The sequence below is a fragment of the Epinephelus lanceolatus genome, chromosome 15 (genome assembly GCF_041903045.1).
Source record: "Epinephelus lanceolatus isolate andai-2023 chromosome 15, ASM4190304v1, whole genome shotgun sequence".
Classification (NCBI taxonomy): Eukaryota; Metazoa; Chordata; class Actinopteri; order Perciformes; family Serranidae; genus Epinephelus; species Epinephelus lanceolatus.
The window spans coordinates 33,772,513-33,789,644 of NC_135748.1; the positions used below are offsets into that span (position 1 = coordinate 33,772,513).

Here is a 17,132-nt window from a genome sequence, read left to right on the forward strand (position 1 = left end):
AGTGAAGCGAGCGTCAAAGCCAAGGAGCTGTTAAACTAGGTCATCACCAGCAGTTCCCATCGGACGCTCACCCAGCTGCTACCCAACTGAATTTACTGTTTATGTGTTTGTTTGCACAGGCAGCCGGTTTCCCAGCAGTCCCTTTTTTAACGATCATTACTTGATCTAACACAAGTGGTGAGAAACACCAGCGATTGATGGTGTGCCTAAAGCTTGTCTGCCTTGTGTTTCACACAGTTAAATGTTGGTTTGTGCAGTGTATGAATCCTGTCTTACAGAGTTTAGAGAGAAGGGCAAATGCAGCGACTGACAATGTAAATAAAAAATTATTTAATTAGAAGGGTGAGTCAATATCTCTATCAAGCCTTCACCAACCTTTAAACAAGTTTTTTAAAATGGAATAGGAAATCTTTTTAAAGGTTTTAAATCTGCATCTAGAGTTGCTTCAACTAACATTGTGATAGATGAAGATTGAACTATTATTATTATTAGAATAGAACACCAATTTATCGTCCACATAGGTGGAAACCTGTCTTTGAGCACCACACACCGAGTGCCATCTAATTCCACATCTTTACGGCCAATATCTTCGACACTCAGCAACTCACCCCAAAACAATCTATAGATTGATAAATAGCACTACAGGTAAGATGAAAAATATGTATTTTTAGTTTTGAGGTGAACTGTCCCTTTAAGTACAAAAGCATTAACATCAAAATACATGTAAAGTGCCAAACGTATGAGTGTTTATTATGCACAGTTGGTTGTTTCAGAATAATGTATAATGTAAAAAAATGTTTTGTATTTTAATAATCAAAAAAAAGTCAGAATCAGATGAAAAATCTTTTTTTTGACATAGAGTAGAAAATCTTTTGCATCAACTAACATTGTGACAGAACAACATTACAAGAAAAAGTATAGAATACAATTTTATCGTCGACATAGGTAGAAAATTGTCTTTGGTCATGTTGGTCAGTAAGGAAACACACACACACACACACACAAACACCACATAAATGTCAGTATAATTGATATTTTATTACTTAAAAATGAAAAACAATATTAGATAAGATGCAACTTTATTGATCCTTGGGGGGAAATTTGGTCGTTGCAGCAGCACAATTAAAGATAGAAATATAGAAAGTATTAAAATTAACAGAAATAAATACTAAGCTTGACATAAACTAACAGAGAAAATGTAGAGACTATACAACAGCATTTAGAGACAGAATGACATGATAGTATACAAAATTTAAGAAAACAGAAAAAAATAGATACTTTTGCCTCAACTCAATAGAATAAATATTGAGAAAATATTAAGGGGAAAAAAGACCTACAGTCCCTGTGTTGCAACAGTAAAAAAATTACTTAATAGATATCTTGACTCTGTTCCAAGAACTATTTTTTTAAGACATTTAGTAAAAAAAAAGAAAGAAGAAGAAAGGAACAAGATAATTTATTACCTCCTATTATCTCAAAGTATTATCCCCTAATAACTTTAGATCAAAGAGACCAGGTCAAAACATTAGCGTGTTTTGTTTTGTCCGAAGATTTGTGTATGTGCTAACTTTAACTTAGGGTACTCAACGTTGGAACTACAGTATATGACCTTTGGAAGGCAAAGATCTAACGACAGTATAAATATAATCTTTCAGGCACTATAATAAAAATTTGGGGTCCATATTAAAGTATCATCACATTAACTTATCTTGAATATCTTAAACTGTAATCATAAAGAACACATGATGATTCCCATCTAGGGGGAAAGTTCAGTTACATTTTGGCAAGCTGTGTAATTCTCCATCAGATATTACATTATCAGTCGCTACATCACACTCCATTTCCTTTGCATAAAATATGAAACAGGGATTTCTGGACCAGATTCAGGTGACAGATACTGTAGGCTGAGGCATCATCTCCAGTGTGGACGACGTTTCACTTTTTATATATTAAAATTCATAGGCTCTGGTTGTGCAGTACAGAGTGCTACAGTGAAAATATGCTTCCCCGTATGGTCTAAACGTACATGTGTGAACTCTACCAAAGACCCGCAGCTAAACAGGATGCAAGATTGTGAGTACAGTTATTTGGTTGACAGAAAGATTTAAAAAGTTTTACTTTCACTACAAAGTGCAGATTTTACAAGAGCTGTCTGCTCTTCACTTAAGGATGGGATAAAAATGATCATCTTCAACTCCAGGAGCTGCCAAACATACCTGTCTACTGTTTTACCTGAATGAACTGAATGCATGGTGCAGCTCTTTGCACTAACACTAGGTCTACATCCTCCTTTAACACAAAGCAACTACAACAAACCTGCTTACTCTGCTTCTAGCTTGCATTACACTGAACTGATAGGGTGTGTTTGACATCACACGCTGTTTGTCTCGTTCACTCATCGTGTTTGTTTGAGGAAAAACACAATGCGGACAGAATCCTGAACACGTGAGAATAGTTGGTTCATTTTTCTGCTTGAGGAGACACAATCTCGGTGACACAGTATTTTAGACCAACTCTAATTGAATCCTGACTCATGAATGCAGAAACGGAGAGTCTTGCCATGGTAACAAGGTTCTTTGGTTCTTTGAAGCAATTTTCTGAGGCTTCCAGTTCTTTTAAAGCAGTCTCCCACTGAGGCAAAGCGGCGTGTAGCTCGCTGCCTGTATTCAGAGAATAATTACAAGAATGCATCTGTGAGCACCCTATCACTCCTTTGTAATATGTTACATCATGCTAGAAACACCTGTACAGTACACCTGGGAGTATCCTACAGCATAACACATAACATGCTACTGCTTGCAGCAATCAGGCTCCTCCTGTAAGGCTTTCCCTTAAAAACAAAACAAAAATAAAGAGCTGTCCTGGAGATGAATCCTTACTGTTCTCTCATGTGTGGGCAGGTTATGAAAGTCTGGAGGACAACTACGTTCAAGACAGCAAGATGGGCTTCGTCATCAATGCCATCTATGCCATGGCCCACGGGCTGCATGACATGCATGCTATACTCTGCCCTGGTCATGTGGGACTCTGTGAGAACATGAAGCCCATTGATGGCAGCCATTTACTGGACTTTCTTCTCAAGACATCCTTTGCGGGTGTGTCTGGAGAGGACATTTGGTTTGACGAGAACGGCGACTCACCTGGAAGGTAAAACACACGTCCCACATACTTGTAGAAATACTGCAAAGTGGAGGACATGCCCAGATTGTTGACTTCAGTAAAAATACAAATACCAGTTCAGAAATACTCTGTTACATGTAATGCATTTAAAACTTAAAACAAACTTTTTCCTCTTACCTGTAGTGCTGTTTATCAGTCTAGATTGATTTGGTGTGAGTTGCCGAGTGTTGGAGATATCGGCTGTAGAGATGTCTGCCTTCACTCCAATATAATAGAACTAGACGGCACTCAGCTTGTGGTGCTCAAAGAGCCAAAAAAGTACATTTGAGAAACTCAACAGCAATGTCTCTTTACAGAAATCATGACCTGGTTACTCAAGATAATCCACAGACCTTGTTGTGAGTAGTTTCATGTAGGAACTATTTTCTGTCTATTTTTCTTTCTACCAATCTACACTCACTAACCGTATCACTGCACCACAGTGTTAATTTTGACAGCTGTTTTAGATTCAGTATTAATCTTGAAATTAAAATGCTTATTCATTTCAATCACATTTAAGTAATTTTTATCCTTCATAGTTTTAGTCTGTTTTAGTTTTAGTCAACAAAAATTTGAAACGTTTTAATCAGTTTTTAGTCATTATGTTTTCTATATGTTTTATTAACTAATCTAGTGAGGCTAATTTATGCATCAGAAATTAGAATCAATTTGACAGGCTATATGAAGATTTCATTTAGACAATTTTTCTCTACAACTACAAATAATTTCTGCACACTTACAAACTGTCATTTCTCCAGCAGTCTTCTAACAGGTTTAATTGTCGATTTACAAGCACAAACTTATTGATCATCATTTGAAAAGCTCAACATTTCTCTATTTATGGTTTCAAAAACTGCTTGTCCGAGACAGCCAGGATTTGTACCCAGGTTCATTGTGAACTAACATTTACAATGAACGTACAATTAACATTGTAAACTGACTGATTGAGCTGACTGTTAAGAAGCATAAAAATAATTAAAGTAAAGCATAAATTCTTTCTTAATCTTTTTAAAGTTTTTATTATCAAGATCTATTTTTAGCTCGTCATTGTCTTGTTTTCATCATGGAAAAAACATTATTGACAAAACCTTGTCAATGACTTTAACAGTGCGGCACAGAATGAAACGTGCATCTATTCAAGCACAAAAGGCTTGTGCTCCTGACAGAGCAAGATTTAAACTTTAATGGTGTCCTCCTCGGCTGAGCTGTAACAATAGCTAGCTCAGTGGTGCTAGGTGAGCTAGCAGTAGATGCACGCATCCTTCTGCACGGTGATACGGCTGGTGGGTTGGGTAGAAAGAAAATAGTTCCTACATAAAGCTGCTCACAACAAGGTCTGTGGATTATTTTGTGTAACCAGGTCATGATCTCTGGAAAGAGACATTGATGCTGAGTTTTCCAAATGTATTTTTTGGCACTTTGAGCACCATAAGCTGAGTGCCATCTAGTTCTATTATTAGAGGGAAAGGCAGACTTCTCTACGGCCGATATCTCCAACACTCTGCAACTCACACCAAAACAATCTAGGCTGATAAATAGCACTGCAAGTAGGAGGAAAACATGTACTATAATTTAAATAATCATGAACCACTCAGAATCAGATGAAAAAACATTTAAAAATCTGTTTTAAAAAGTTAATAGGTGTAATTTGAGGTGCTATGTTTGTTAATTTCATCAGATCTACTTAGCTAAATTAAAACGTAATTAACACCATATTGTGTGCTTTAAACCTAGTGTAAAGTTTCTGCATCATTTAGTTTGTGTGAATTCAGTGATCAGTATATTCTTGTTGCAGGACACGGATTAATTTGTTAGTGAAATGGACATTTGTTTTTCAAATCTGCCCCCCAATTTCTTTTGTTTTGCTGAAAACTAAAAATAACCATCATTATGTGACATTTATTCAGCAGCTGTTTGACCTTGGAATCCACCCACTCCACCGGAGTGTAACGAGCCGACAATTCTGTCTGATTTCAGGCAAAAGCCGAATATTAATACGTAGCACCCCACATTTATTATACAGCATCCCCCACATAACCTTTCAAGGGCAGAATATTTTGAATTTACATTTCAGGAGATGCTGAAACTCCCATCGGTGCACATGATGAAGTTATTTTAGAGAACAATTAAGGCTATGTTTATGTCGACATTAATAATGCCTGTTGACTTTAAAATAATTTAATGGTTGCTGTTCGTTAGTCATATCAGGGTCTGAAGCACTTGTCTGGCCACTTTAATGATACATGTGCTAAAATCTCCCATTAATAATCCTGCTTGTTTCTAGTTAGATCAACTAATTGCATTGGTTAGGAGTGTTTCTAAATTCCAGTGGGGAGTTTTTATTGAGAGACTGAAGACATATCTGCACCTGGCAAAATTATCCCTGAGTCACAAGTATTAATCAGAGCCTGACTGGCCCCCTGCTGATACACTGTCCTGTATTTGTTCTAAGTGGCAGTAAAACTCGCATTACTTCCCCTTTAAGAATTGATCCAAAACCTTGTTAAGTCCTGTCTTCCTCTAACTCATGGCTTTCTGTCCACGATCAGGTACGAGATTATGAACTTTCAGCGTGTGGAGCCCGGTGTTTATGACTACATCAACATCGGCTCCTGGCATGAGGGCATTCTCAGTCTGGATGATGAAATGATGCAGATGAACCGCAGTGACATGGTTCGCTCTGTCTGCAGCGAGCCCTGCTCCAAAGGAGAGATCAAGGTGAGGGACAAATCCTTCAGATACTGTCCTGATTCATGTTGTAACTACACATGTCTGACCTTGCATTGCTTTGCACCATTATTAAGAACTTTTTGGGGTTCCCAGGTTGTAAAAGATCACATTGACTGATGTTTGCTCTTTATATTTAGTAGGCTAATAATGAATTTCTAAATGTTTGAAATCCATTAATAAGCTCATGGGTTTCTCACTTTCTAATAAGCCATCACATCTGCAGCTATACATGTCAACTGGTCATTAATAAAGGCCTTTAATCATCCTGCCCGCAGCTTTAAGTATTAATAAGATGTTAATTAATCGATTTTGATCCAGATCATCTGCAGCCCTTTTACACTGAAACAAACTCAGGGTCAAGATACAGTGTAGGAACTTTTTTTTTTTTTTTACATTTCTCCACGTTTTGTCGACCAGGTGATCAGAAAGGGAGAAGTGAGCTGCTGCTGGATCTGCACCGCCTGTAAGGACAACGAGTACGTTCAGGACGAGTTCACATGTAAGGCCTGTGAGCTGGGATGGTGGCCAGATGAAGAACTGGAAGGTGGGCTTGCACTGATTACTCTCCACTTACCTCCTGCTGTAAACTGTCACCTGCTTGGGACTCTGTACAGAGAACTTCACTGGTTTTCTTTTAGATGAGTAGTTTGACATTTTGGGGAATTATCACATTACCTTCTCCCCCCAAGAGTTAGACGAGAAGATTGACACCACCTTTTCTAAGTTAGATATAAGACTCCAGCAAGCAGGCAGTTAGCTTAGCTTAGCATAGAGACTGAAAACAAGAGGAAACTGCTTAGCATGGCTCTGTGCAAATTAATATTTAACACATCATATATCTTCTGTTTAATATTTACTAAAACAAAGTGTTAAAACAACAATTTGTGGTTTTACAGGGGTGATGTGTCAGACTATTCTTTATACCATCTATATCTTTATTCTTTATTCTTTATTCTTGGATGGGAGCACCAACTTCATAGAGTCTCCAGTGGTTGACCAACCCAGTCTCACTCCGAAATCGGCAAAATGCGGCGTCAGACACTGAGGAAAAAAGTCACCCTTAATGTCGGCATGATACGTGGCCGGTCCCTGTTATAGTTTAACAGTGCTCATGGCATCAGGGGGAAATGTGGTGGGACAAGAATGAAAGTTAAGGCGGCTAAAGTCCAAGTAGCACAGGTGGAAGGGGTGGTGGATGGGACTTTCACCCGTGAGAGTGGTGTTTGCGTCCCGTAAGATTATAAAGCCAAACCCTGCTCTTTTGTTGCCTAAACCCAACCATGTGTTAGTTGTTGGAGGGAAAAAAAAAGTCAATTTGCATTGTTGTACTGATGTAGCGCATTTATTTTAAAAGAGACAGAAGAAAACTGAAGTATATTTTGAAAGAGGATAATGTATGTGACAGAAAGAACTTGACACAGCGTCCCAGAACGTCATCTGGACATGGAAAGTCCATGACCAAACGTTGATATGTGACGAGGTCGAGAATGTGTTGGATCGACAGGCAATCTTGTGAAGATGACAGGACTTTGATAAGTCTCTGATCCCAGCCAAGAAATTGTTTGACGCATAACCCTCTGTAAAATCCCAAGGGTTTTGTTGTTGTTGTTGTTGTTGTTATTTGGACCAATCTCAGAAGCCATTAGCTATCGTTTGACGACAATAAAGCCTCTTGGGGCAACTGCTAATATTTTTGAGCTCTGGCATAGTGGATATTTGGGCCAAGACTCCCTCTTCCAACCATCACTCGTTATTTACAGTTGAATTAGCAACTTGAGGCAGGTACAGGTAACATTTTGGCTAATCTCTATAAACGGATACCTGCATATGAATGCAGAAAATAAATTCCAAGAAAACTTAGAAAAACCTGAATCATCATCAGGCAATAGCTGATAGGTTCCAAGACTGCATTTCGGCCAACGCGTTTTGCCAGTTTTGCTCTCCACACTGACCTGCAGGCAACCAAAGCCCATGTGGATGTGATTGGTCAATACAGGAATGCAGCCATTATTACAGAAGTGAAGGGGACAGATTGTTCTAGAGAGAGACAGTTGTTTTGAAATATTTATTGAAATATTCTCCACTTCTCTGTAGCGGCTAAGGAACCAAACCAGATAATCAAAAACACCTGATGACTGTAAGAGATCATCTTTTAACATCAGCAAACTGTTATCAAAAACTGTGTAACTTTTAACTTACATGGTTTGATATAAAGATCGAATGCAGAGTTTTCTGCCTCTTGCTGGCTTGTTTGCTGTTCATTTGTGTTCAAACATACAGTACATCGTCCCCACTTGGCACTTAGAGAGGCAACAGAGGGCGCACCCCTCTCTGCTGTGATCACAAAAGATTAAGCAAGTGTGCACCTAGCCCGCACACTCACGGTGCATCCAGGACACCGCTGGACAGCTGTTGAACTTGATTTCCAGTGTGGAAAAGTGCGGGGGACATAGGGGACAGATATGATGTACCCTACGTATCCTGCGTCCACTACGCCCCTGGGTCAGTACTGCTCAGATGACAAACAGAAGCCGGAATGCTTCCGATACCGAAATCTTGTAGCATTACCTACAGACTCTGCAAATGTATGCAGATATCCATTGCTAGAGCTCAGGTAGGGATTAAACAAATTAGATTATTAGACAGAGTAAAGCTTTCTGTTTCCCCTGTCTCCAGTCTTAAAGCTAAAAGCTAAGCCAACGGGCCTCTGACTGTAGCTTAATATTTATCAGACAGATAAGTGAGTGGTTTCAATCTCGTCATATAACTCTAGGCAAAAAAGTTACCAAATGTATTTTCCAAAATTCCAAACTGTTGCTTTAAATAACCAGAATTTAATTTCCCTGCAAAATCCCCCTCAAGACAAAAAGCCCCATCTGAACGAGAACAAAAGATTTTGCTGTTCTGCAATTTTCACTTTTAAATTTAGATGAATTTAGGTTGCTTTAGTGGCCACAGGCTGAGTTCCTGTTGCATGATTGATGCTTTCAGAGACAAGAGGAGATTCTTTAGTCTTATTAGAGGCTCTGAAGAAAGTTAAGTTCCTCCAAGCTTTGATACTCCCCACCCCACCTGTTCTCCGAACAGTTTGTCCTGCTAAGATTTTTGCAGCGCTATTTCATAAACCTGGTCTGTCCTATTTTCATTGCTTTCCCATGACACCTGAGAGCCATTCATCATCTTCACCATTTCATCCGACAGCAGCCCTACTTCACTTACCACTCTTCTGGCCCACTTTCAAAGGCCTTCTGTGCTGTTCAAAGACAAGACACTTTCTTAATAGGATCATCCTGCCTCCATACTGTTTATTATTTTTTTTACCACAAGACCTTTAGGAACACACAGAAATGGGAAAATGTGGAGCACGGGGATGACATAAAAATTATTCATGTGCAGTTTTCTAACTTGAACCCTCCTGCTGTTATACAATAAATAAGTAAAACAACATAAATTAGATATTCAAAGTGTGTTCTCAGCATGGAGCAGAACGGAGATCGTACTTGGATCCATGAAAAACGCAGTGATTTACTTTGTCCTGCTGCATTGGCCCCCTCCTCCGCTGGCTGCAGCCCAGCCTGGCTGTGGCTGAGTAGAAAGGGGTTTATTTATAGTTGAGCTAAAAACCTACTTTGAGACTTACTGTATTTTCTCAGGCTAAAATGTATTTGATTAATTTTGAATGTGCCCCATACGCTAAACCTTTAAAAATCCCAAACTTTTTGCTTAATTCTTCCTCAAATTGATCTTTTATTTAGGTAGTTTTTCTCTAAATGATAAGGATAACCACCAAGCTGATGCTACAGTGATAAAAGTTTCATGAGCTGCTTTTAGTGTATTTTGGCTATGTGTTTATATTGTCATGTTTTTATTCTTTCTTTCAGGCTGTGAGCCAATTCCCCTGCGCTACCTGGAGTGGAGCAATCCAGAGTCCATTATCCAGGTGGTTTTCTCCTGCCTGGGCATCCTGGTCACGTCATTTGTTGCTTTCATCTTTGTTTTATATCGCGACACACCCGTGGTCAAATCCTCCAGCAGGGAGCTCTGCTACATCATCCTCGCAGGGATCTTTCTGGGCTATCTGTGTCCTTTCACCCTCATCGCCCGTCCCACCGTGGCCTCCTGCTACCTCCAGAGGCTGCTTGTCGGGCTCTCGGCTGCCATGTGCTACTCCGCTCTGGTAACCAAAACCAACCGCATTGCCCGTATTTTAGCGGGGAGCAAGAAGAAGATTTGCACGAGGAAACCAAGGTTCATGAGTGCTTGGGCTCAAGTGGTCATTGCTTTCATCCTGATCAGTGTCCAGCTCACCTTGGAGATCACCCTCATCATCATGGAGCCTCCTGAACCCATTAAATCCTACCCCAGCATCAGAGAAGTCTTCCTCATCTGCAACACCAGCAATGTTGGTGTTGTTGCCCCTCTGGGCTACAACGGCTTGCTTATCATGAGCTGCACATATTATGCCTTCAAGACCCGCAATGTCCCCGCAAATTTCAACGAAGCCAAATACATCGCCTTCACCATGTACACCACATGTATAATATGGCTGGCGTTTGTGCCAATCTACTTTGGCAGCAACTACAAGATCATCACCACATCCTTCTCTGTAAGCCTCAGTGTGACTGTAGCTTTGGGCTGTATGTTCACGCCAAAGATGTACATCATCATTGCCAAACCTGAGCGAAACGTGCGTAGCGCGTTCACCACCTCTGATGCAGTACGCATGCACGTCGGTGATGGCAAAGTTGCCTGCCGAAGTAACAGCCTGCTGAATATGTTCAAAAGGAAGAAGAACACTGGAAATGGCAGGTAGGTTCATTAACTGAGTCTGTGAGTCCTGCTCCTGAGGCACCTCAGGGATGCTGGTTTTACTGTAATTCCCTCTCAGAGGGGACCTGATGTCTTACTGTATTTACTTTCATAGGGACACCTGTTGTAAAGTGTGACGGATGTAGGTCAGTGTTCAATTCACACAGCCATTCTAACCTTTGAACTCATTGTAAAATTAAAACAAGCATCTCTGTGTGCTGAGGGAGGACAAGTGGGACCATAAATACAGATTACAGGGTTTCTGCAGGTTTCACCCAAAAAATTTAGAACTCTTTTAGACCTTTTTAATACCACAAGAATTCAATTTAATGCCTGTTTTTACAGTCAGTAGAGTAGTGCCTCTTCGGAAAGGGCCAATTGTTTGGCTGCTGCTTGCAGCTTTCTCAAGAACCGTTCATCTAAACAACTTCACACTTGACACTGCACTTCCTTGGATCCCAAGAATGCTTTTTTTATGACATAGCTGTGTCCCCATGAATATATTTGGGTAAAAAGCTCATGTGAACATTGTATGGTCACAATTTCTGGTAACAAAAGTGTTCATTCGGAAAGTCACATCACTGCTTGAAATGTTTGAGTTCACTACAGTGTAACATGTCCAGTCTCTCTTCCTTCATCTGCTCTTAAATGTGCTGTAGCAAGCGACGGAGTGCGAGCTGTACCCAGCATGCTGTTCAGTGGTGTAACAGTTAATATGGGTCCCCTCTCCTTACACTACACAATGTGTACATAATCCACTGTACTATACAGATACACTATGGACACTATATACCAGTGGTTTTTAAACTTTTTGAGCCCAAGGCACACCAAAGAGCTAGCCAAAATCTCAAGGCACACCTGTAATTATATCACAAAAGCAGCACAATAGCTTCTATATTGTGTGTAAACACTCTTATCATGACATTAGACGAAATAAGATAAAATAAGACAGGCAGCTTTCAGAATATTGTCTACTGACTTTTTTCTTTTCTTTCAGTGGTAGGTCGTCTTTGCTGGTGCTTTGTTATAATTTGCTCCGTATAATAAATCGATCCATTATCTCACTCACAGCCTTCTCCTTTTAAATGTTATCATCCCTCACACTGGCTGCCAATCAGGGCTTTTGATATGTCACACACTAATAATCCCCAGGGGCCAACAGTGACAAAAAGGTCCCCCATGAAGGCTTTTTAAATTAAATTAAATTAAATTGAATCAAATTGAATTGAATTGAACTGAATTAAATTAAACTGAATAATAATAATAATAATAATGCAATGCAATAATAATGTGTGGTTATCACAAATCCCATGGCACACATAGACTGGGATCATGGTACACCAGTGTGCTGCAGCACACCATTTGAGAACCACTGCATGTACTATACATTATACAGATAATTTTGTTACAGTTTTAACAATATACCTATACTGACCATTTCTTAAATGGTTATGTGACTTTTCTTTTTATTAAACAAAGAGATCATTACACTTAAGGAAAATCACACTCACACTTACTGACCATTAATATTAAAGCAGCTGTGCGGAACTTTACATTTTCGTTGATTATAGCGCCCTCTTTGGTCGAAGCGGTATGACACCCACAGCCTGGTGTTGTAAAATCTCGACTGCAACCGGCAATTACCGCATGCATTTGTTTTGGAGAGCGAGAGGAAAATCATAAATGTTCTGGTGTAGCTCTGAATTTCACAGAATTTTGTGCCGTTTGTTGTAACGTTACTCGACAAAAGCGGTTCACATCAGCTAACGTTACATTTAGCTTGCTTATAACTTCTGTGTCATCATATATTGAAGTGAAATAACGTCTAACATGTTGCGCCGCCATGACATTGAAAGTACAACCAAGTCCTTATAGATACATCTGGTAAAACTGTTATGTGTTCAGCAATGCCCGTTGCGTACCGCTTACTCGCAGAACACTCTCTGTAAACACGGCTTCTTCTTCTTCTGTGGTTTAATGGCTGTGGGCTGCTGCGGGCATGCAGACTTACTTCCGCCTCCGGGTGCCATATTCTGGTTTGCTGACTTCCGCTGTGTCCGACCCGACCGAGGCTACGCTAAATAGCCGTATAGAGAAAGGCTTTTTTGTCGCTGTTGGGTTCAAATAAATATGCAGATCTTCAAGGGGGGGGGGGGTGATACGAACTAGGGACAGTTTTATAAATGAATATAAATAAATATAAAAAGTTCCACACAGCTGCTTTAAATATATTACTAATGTATCATGGGCATCTTTTTTTTGTTTAGCTTTCTCATAACTTTCAAGGTGTGCTGTTTTTAAATGTTTAAATAGGTTACTCATGTTGCTGCTGTGTGGCACGTTCTTGTCACTAATAGTGCATCCTGCTGTATTTCTATCTAAAGGAGCTGTTCTGATGTCACAGGTTTCCACAATCATGTGTCATGTGCCAGCTAAATATCAGGGCTGCTTTGGCACAAACATGGGACAAAAGTACTGACAACATTTGGAAGTGTTTTTGATTTATATGTTTTTATTATCAATATTTTTTTTAAAGGAATTAATACCAAAAGCCACAGGATTGAACCGCCCATCTCTAATGGTTGTTGAGAAGACCGGAGGACATACAGACAGAGACTCTTTCCATTTTAGTTAGATACCGGCCAAAATATGGAAAACCAGCAGGGACAATATGGCCTAGAATTATTTATATCCTTCCTTTTTGGTACTTTCAAGCAAAATCTAACAATAATTCCTAATAATATAACTAATTAAATAATGTGACCTGGTCCCAGATAAGCAGGATAGAATGAATGCATGAATGAATTAAATGGACTTAAATACACAAACGTTCCATCTAAGTTGTTGGTAAATCAACACTTGCCCAGTGTGGGTTCATGAGCTTCAAGACCTGCAGATACCCTGGAATATTACATACAACATATTTTCTACATAAATATTTTTCATTTTTTAAGACTACTAGATCATTCTCTCTTGCATGAACCAGAAATGTTTTTTGTGTCTCCACTTTTCTCAGTTCCTGTGAAGTAACAGCCATCTTTATTCTGTTCATAGTTCTAATGGAAAGTCTGTGTCATGGTCTGAACCAGGTGCAAGACATCCTCCAAAAGGGGATCACACGTGGCACAGACTGTCAGTGCATGTGAAGAGACAGGAAGCAGGTTCCAATCAGATGGCTGTCATCAAACCCTTAACTAATACCTACCAAAACAGAGGCCTGGAATTCTCAGACCTTAGCACTAAGACCTTGTACAATGTGGCCGAGGAGGACGAGAGTGACCCTATCAGATACAATCCCCCTGTCACTCCGCCCATGATGCCTCATGGGCAAATTCCCTGTGGGCTGACAAAAGACGTGGAGGAGGTGGAGCTCTATACACCTCATCATGTGCAGCCAAATTGCATTCTCCCCCAAGACATCATCATGGACCACCTACAGGAGAAGGCAATGGTTTGTAAATTCAACAGTGACATCCCTGAGCTCAATGATATGATCAGCATGCCTGAGGCCGTGAGTGGCGGCATGCCCGTATACCACCAGGCCCACCTCATCCAGCAGGACCCGGTCCTGCCACTGCACCTGGACCCATTCAATGAGGAGCCCACCTCCCCTTTAGAGGAGGAGGAGATGGAGAACGAGCAGTTTGGCCTTCTCCACGGTTACATGTACAACAATGCCCAAATTCATGAAGAGGAGGACTTGGTCGCGGTCAAATTAGCCATGGAGGACTCTCTGGCTCTGATGCCTCCGTCCCCTTTTCGAGATTGCGCTGCTCCTCCAGTGAGCCCGTTCCCCAATTCACCGGTGTCCGAGTCGATTTTGTGCAGTCCTACAAATGTGACATACGCCTCTGTCATCCTCAGAGACTTCAAGCAAAGCTCCTCAACTCTGTGAGGGTGCACACTGAACATTACCAGTTGTACTGTTTTCAAGTTTCTAATGACTTGTGCTGTATATGATGATATATAAGGAAACTGTCATTCTGTGTGACGAGTCATTTTCACTCTATAACTGATAGCTGTTACATGATAAGGGTGAACAACAAGGCGCCACATTTTAAAACTCTTTTAGATGTTGTCTACAATAACAAAAGAATTTGCCAATTACAAAGATATATTTATATGCTAACATAAGCTTTTAGGATAAAATAGATTTTGTGCTTATGAGACAAACAACTAAGATTGTCTATGTATGTAAATTAATTAATATAAATAGATTTATCTGAGAAACATAGGCGACATAAGCAGATGAGTTTGCTGATTTAAAACAGGGCGACTAAATGGTGAATATAGTTTGTATGTAATGCAAAACAATCCGATTTGTCAACAATATTTTTAGAAAATATGTTTTATGTTACACATTGTGTGTTTTGTGCTCTACCAGGAATGAAAGAAAGTGAGAGTTTTAAAGGAATAGTTCAACATTTTGGAAAGAAAACTTGTTTGCAAGTCCAAAGACATACAGGATACATTAACTGGTGACTCTAAATTGTCCGGAGGTGTGAGTGTGGGCTTGCGTGGTTGTCTGTCTCTATGTGTCAGCCCTGTGATAGTCTGCTGACCTGTCCAGGGTGTAACCTGCCTCTCGTCCAGTGTCAGCTGGGATAGGCCCTGTGATTCTGAACAGGATAAGCAGTTACAGATAAATAATGAAAGGACACTTCTTTGCTTTCTTGAAGAGTGTTTGATGAGATGATTGATTCCATTCTAAGGGTACGGTTACACATACATTAAAATTAGCAGTGGTGAATATTCACCTCCCAATTAGTTCCATTCAGTGCGAGTGAAGGCACAAATAAAACATTTGCTTCTGGTGGCAAGGAAAATTCACATCTTCAATAGCACTTCAACATACAGCAGCGTGCAACTATCTTCATTGACAAAAAACATATTTGGGAAAAATTTATTTGACGTGTATTTTGAGTTTTTAGTTTGACCCATGTCCTATTCGCTGACATGGACAGGGCAAGTTTATGACCTATACTGCAGCCAGCCACCAGGGGGCAATTGAGATGTTTTGGCTTCACTTTTGGGGAGCTGTCATGTCGTCTATCTTTATATACAGTCTATGTGATAAACCACCCAATACTGTGCGTTATTGGCCGTAAAATTGGAAAATGTACCAATAACGTCACATTTCCCAGTATTTATTTGCAAGCTAGCTAACATTAGCAAGCAAACTAGCTTTGCGTGTGAGTCACATCCAGCACTGCCCACATTCGGCGCCAATATCCCCTCAGCAGGTGATGGTCACTTGCCCGCAGTCACTCATGTGTGACTGTATCCCGACATCTGTCAGCTAAATACAGGTCTGCAGCTAGCAGCCATTAGCTTAGCTTAGCATAGAGACTGAAAAGGGGAACAACTTGGCTCTGTCTAAAGATGACAATTCATAAATTGTAATTTTTACATTTTTTATATGGATCAAACAAGGTATAAAGTGTTGGTCATTGACTTTAGAAGCAGGCAGATATTGTGAGATTTAGACAGAGCCAGGCTGTTTCTGTTTCCTCCCTTTTTCCATGTCTTTCTGCTCAGCTAAGTAAACTTCCTACTGATTATAGCCTAGTTGTGTATCAAGTGTACAGACATAGTGCTCTTTTCTGACTTTTGGCAAGAAAGCTTATATTTTCCAAAATGTCAAACTTTTGTTGTAAGAAGGAAGAGCAGAGAAAAAATGTGTTAATTTAAAATGTGAAATGCCAACAAGATTTCTTGTTAAAAAAAAGAAGCAAAACAAAAACAACATTATTTATGTTTTATCTGTGATTTTTTTTTTTTTTTTTTTTGATCGATACAGCACTGCCAAGCAAGTGCACTGACTGTGTCACGAATGTAGCAGAGGATAAGTTCAAGTGCCACATTTTAATTAAGATTTCTTTTTTTCCTTTTGTACATTTAGACCTGTCTCATTTCTATGGTCTCAAAATGCAAGTTGAGTTGAACGTTATGCTAGTTCCAAATTTATATCTTTTATAATTAGACATCTGGTTTCATAATTGTATAGATGTATGTATAAGATAAATGACATATGTTTTGTGAATGTATGAATTGTGTATCATATTTTGATATTCAGATGATATCTATATGCATTACAGTATTAGAAGGAACTCATTAGCTGTGTTTCTGTTGTGTGATTGGTTGTGTATACCAATCAGTTTCTAAATATTAAGAGCCTATCAAACCTGTATATTGTGATGAAGTGCTACTGTTACCATTAGTAATACTCTGAATAAGCTATCTGCAGCCTGATATATACACAGTATAAATTAAGTCTGCCATTTAAGACAAGTATTTCCTGTAGAGCATTTAAAAGGACACTTGTTTGATTGGAGTAAATTAAATATTTTTTATGCTTCTCCTGTTTTTCATGGTGAAACATTAGCTGGTTTCTGTGTTTGCTTACTCCAACAACTGTTTTGAATCAACGGTCA

General features: G+C 39.5%; 1 protein-coding gene across 3 annotated transcripts in view; it reads left to right on the plus strand.

The window, feature by feature from the left end:
- Positions 1 to 17,081, plus strand: part of grm1b (glutamate receptor, metabotropic 1b) — a 37,202-nt gene extending 20,121 nt beyond the window's left edge. For 2 of the 3 annotated variants that reach the window (XM_033643658.2, XM_033643659.2), the window contains exons 5-9: positions 2,901 to 3,147; positions 5,709 to 5,877; positions 6,307 to 6,433; positions 9,771 to 10,698; positions 13,753 to 17,081. In XM_033643658.2, the coding sequence (XP_033499549.2) occupies positions 2,901 to 3,147; positions 5,709 to 5,877; positions 6,307 to 6,433; positions 9,771 to 10,698; positions 13,753 to 14,593 (2,312 nt within the window). In that variant the 3' untranslated portion in view covers positions 14,594 to 17,081. The remainder of the gene's footprint in view (positions 1 to 2,900; positions 3,148 to 5,708; positions 5,878 to 6,306; positions 6,434 to 9,770; positions 10,699 to 13,752) is intronic. The other variant, XM_033643660.2, reaches the window with a different exon arrangement.
- The last annotated feature ends 51 nt before the right edge of the window (positions 17,082 to 17,132 follow it).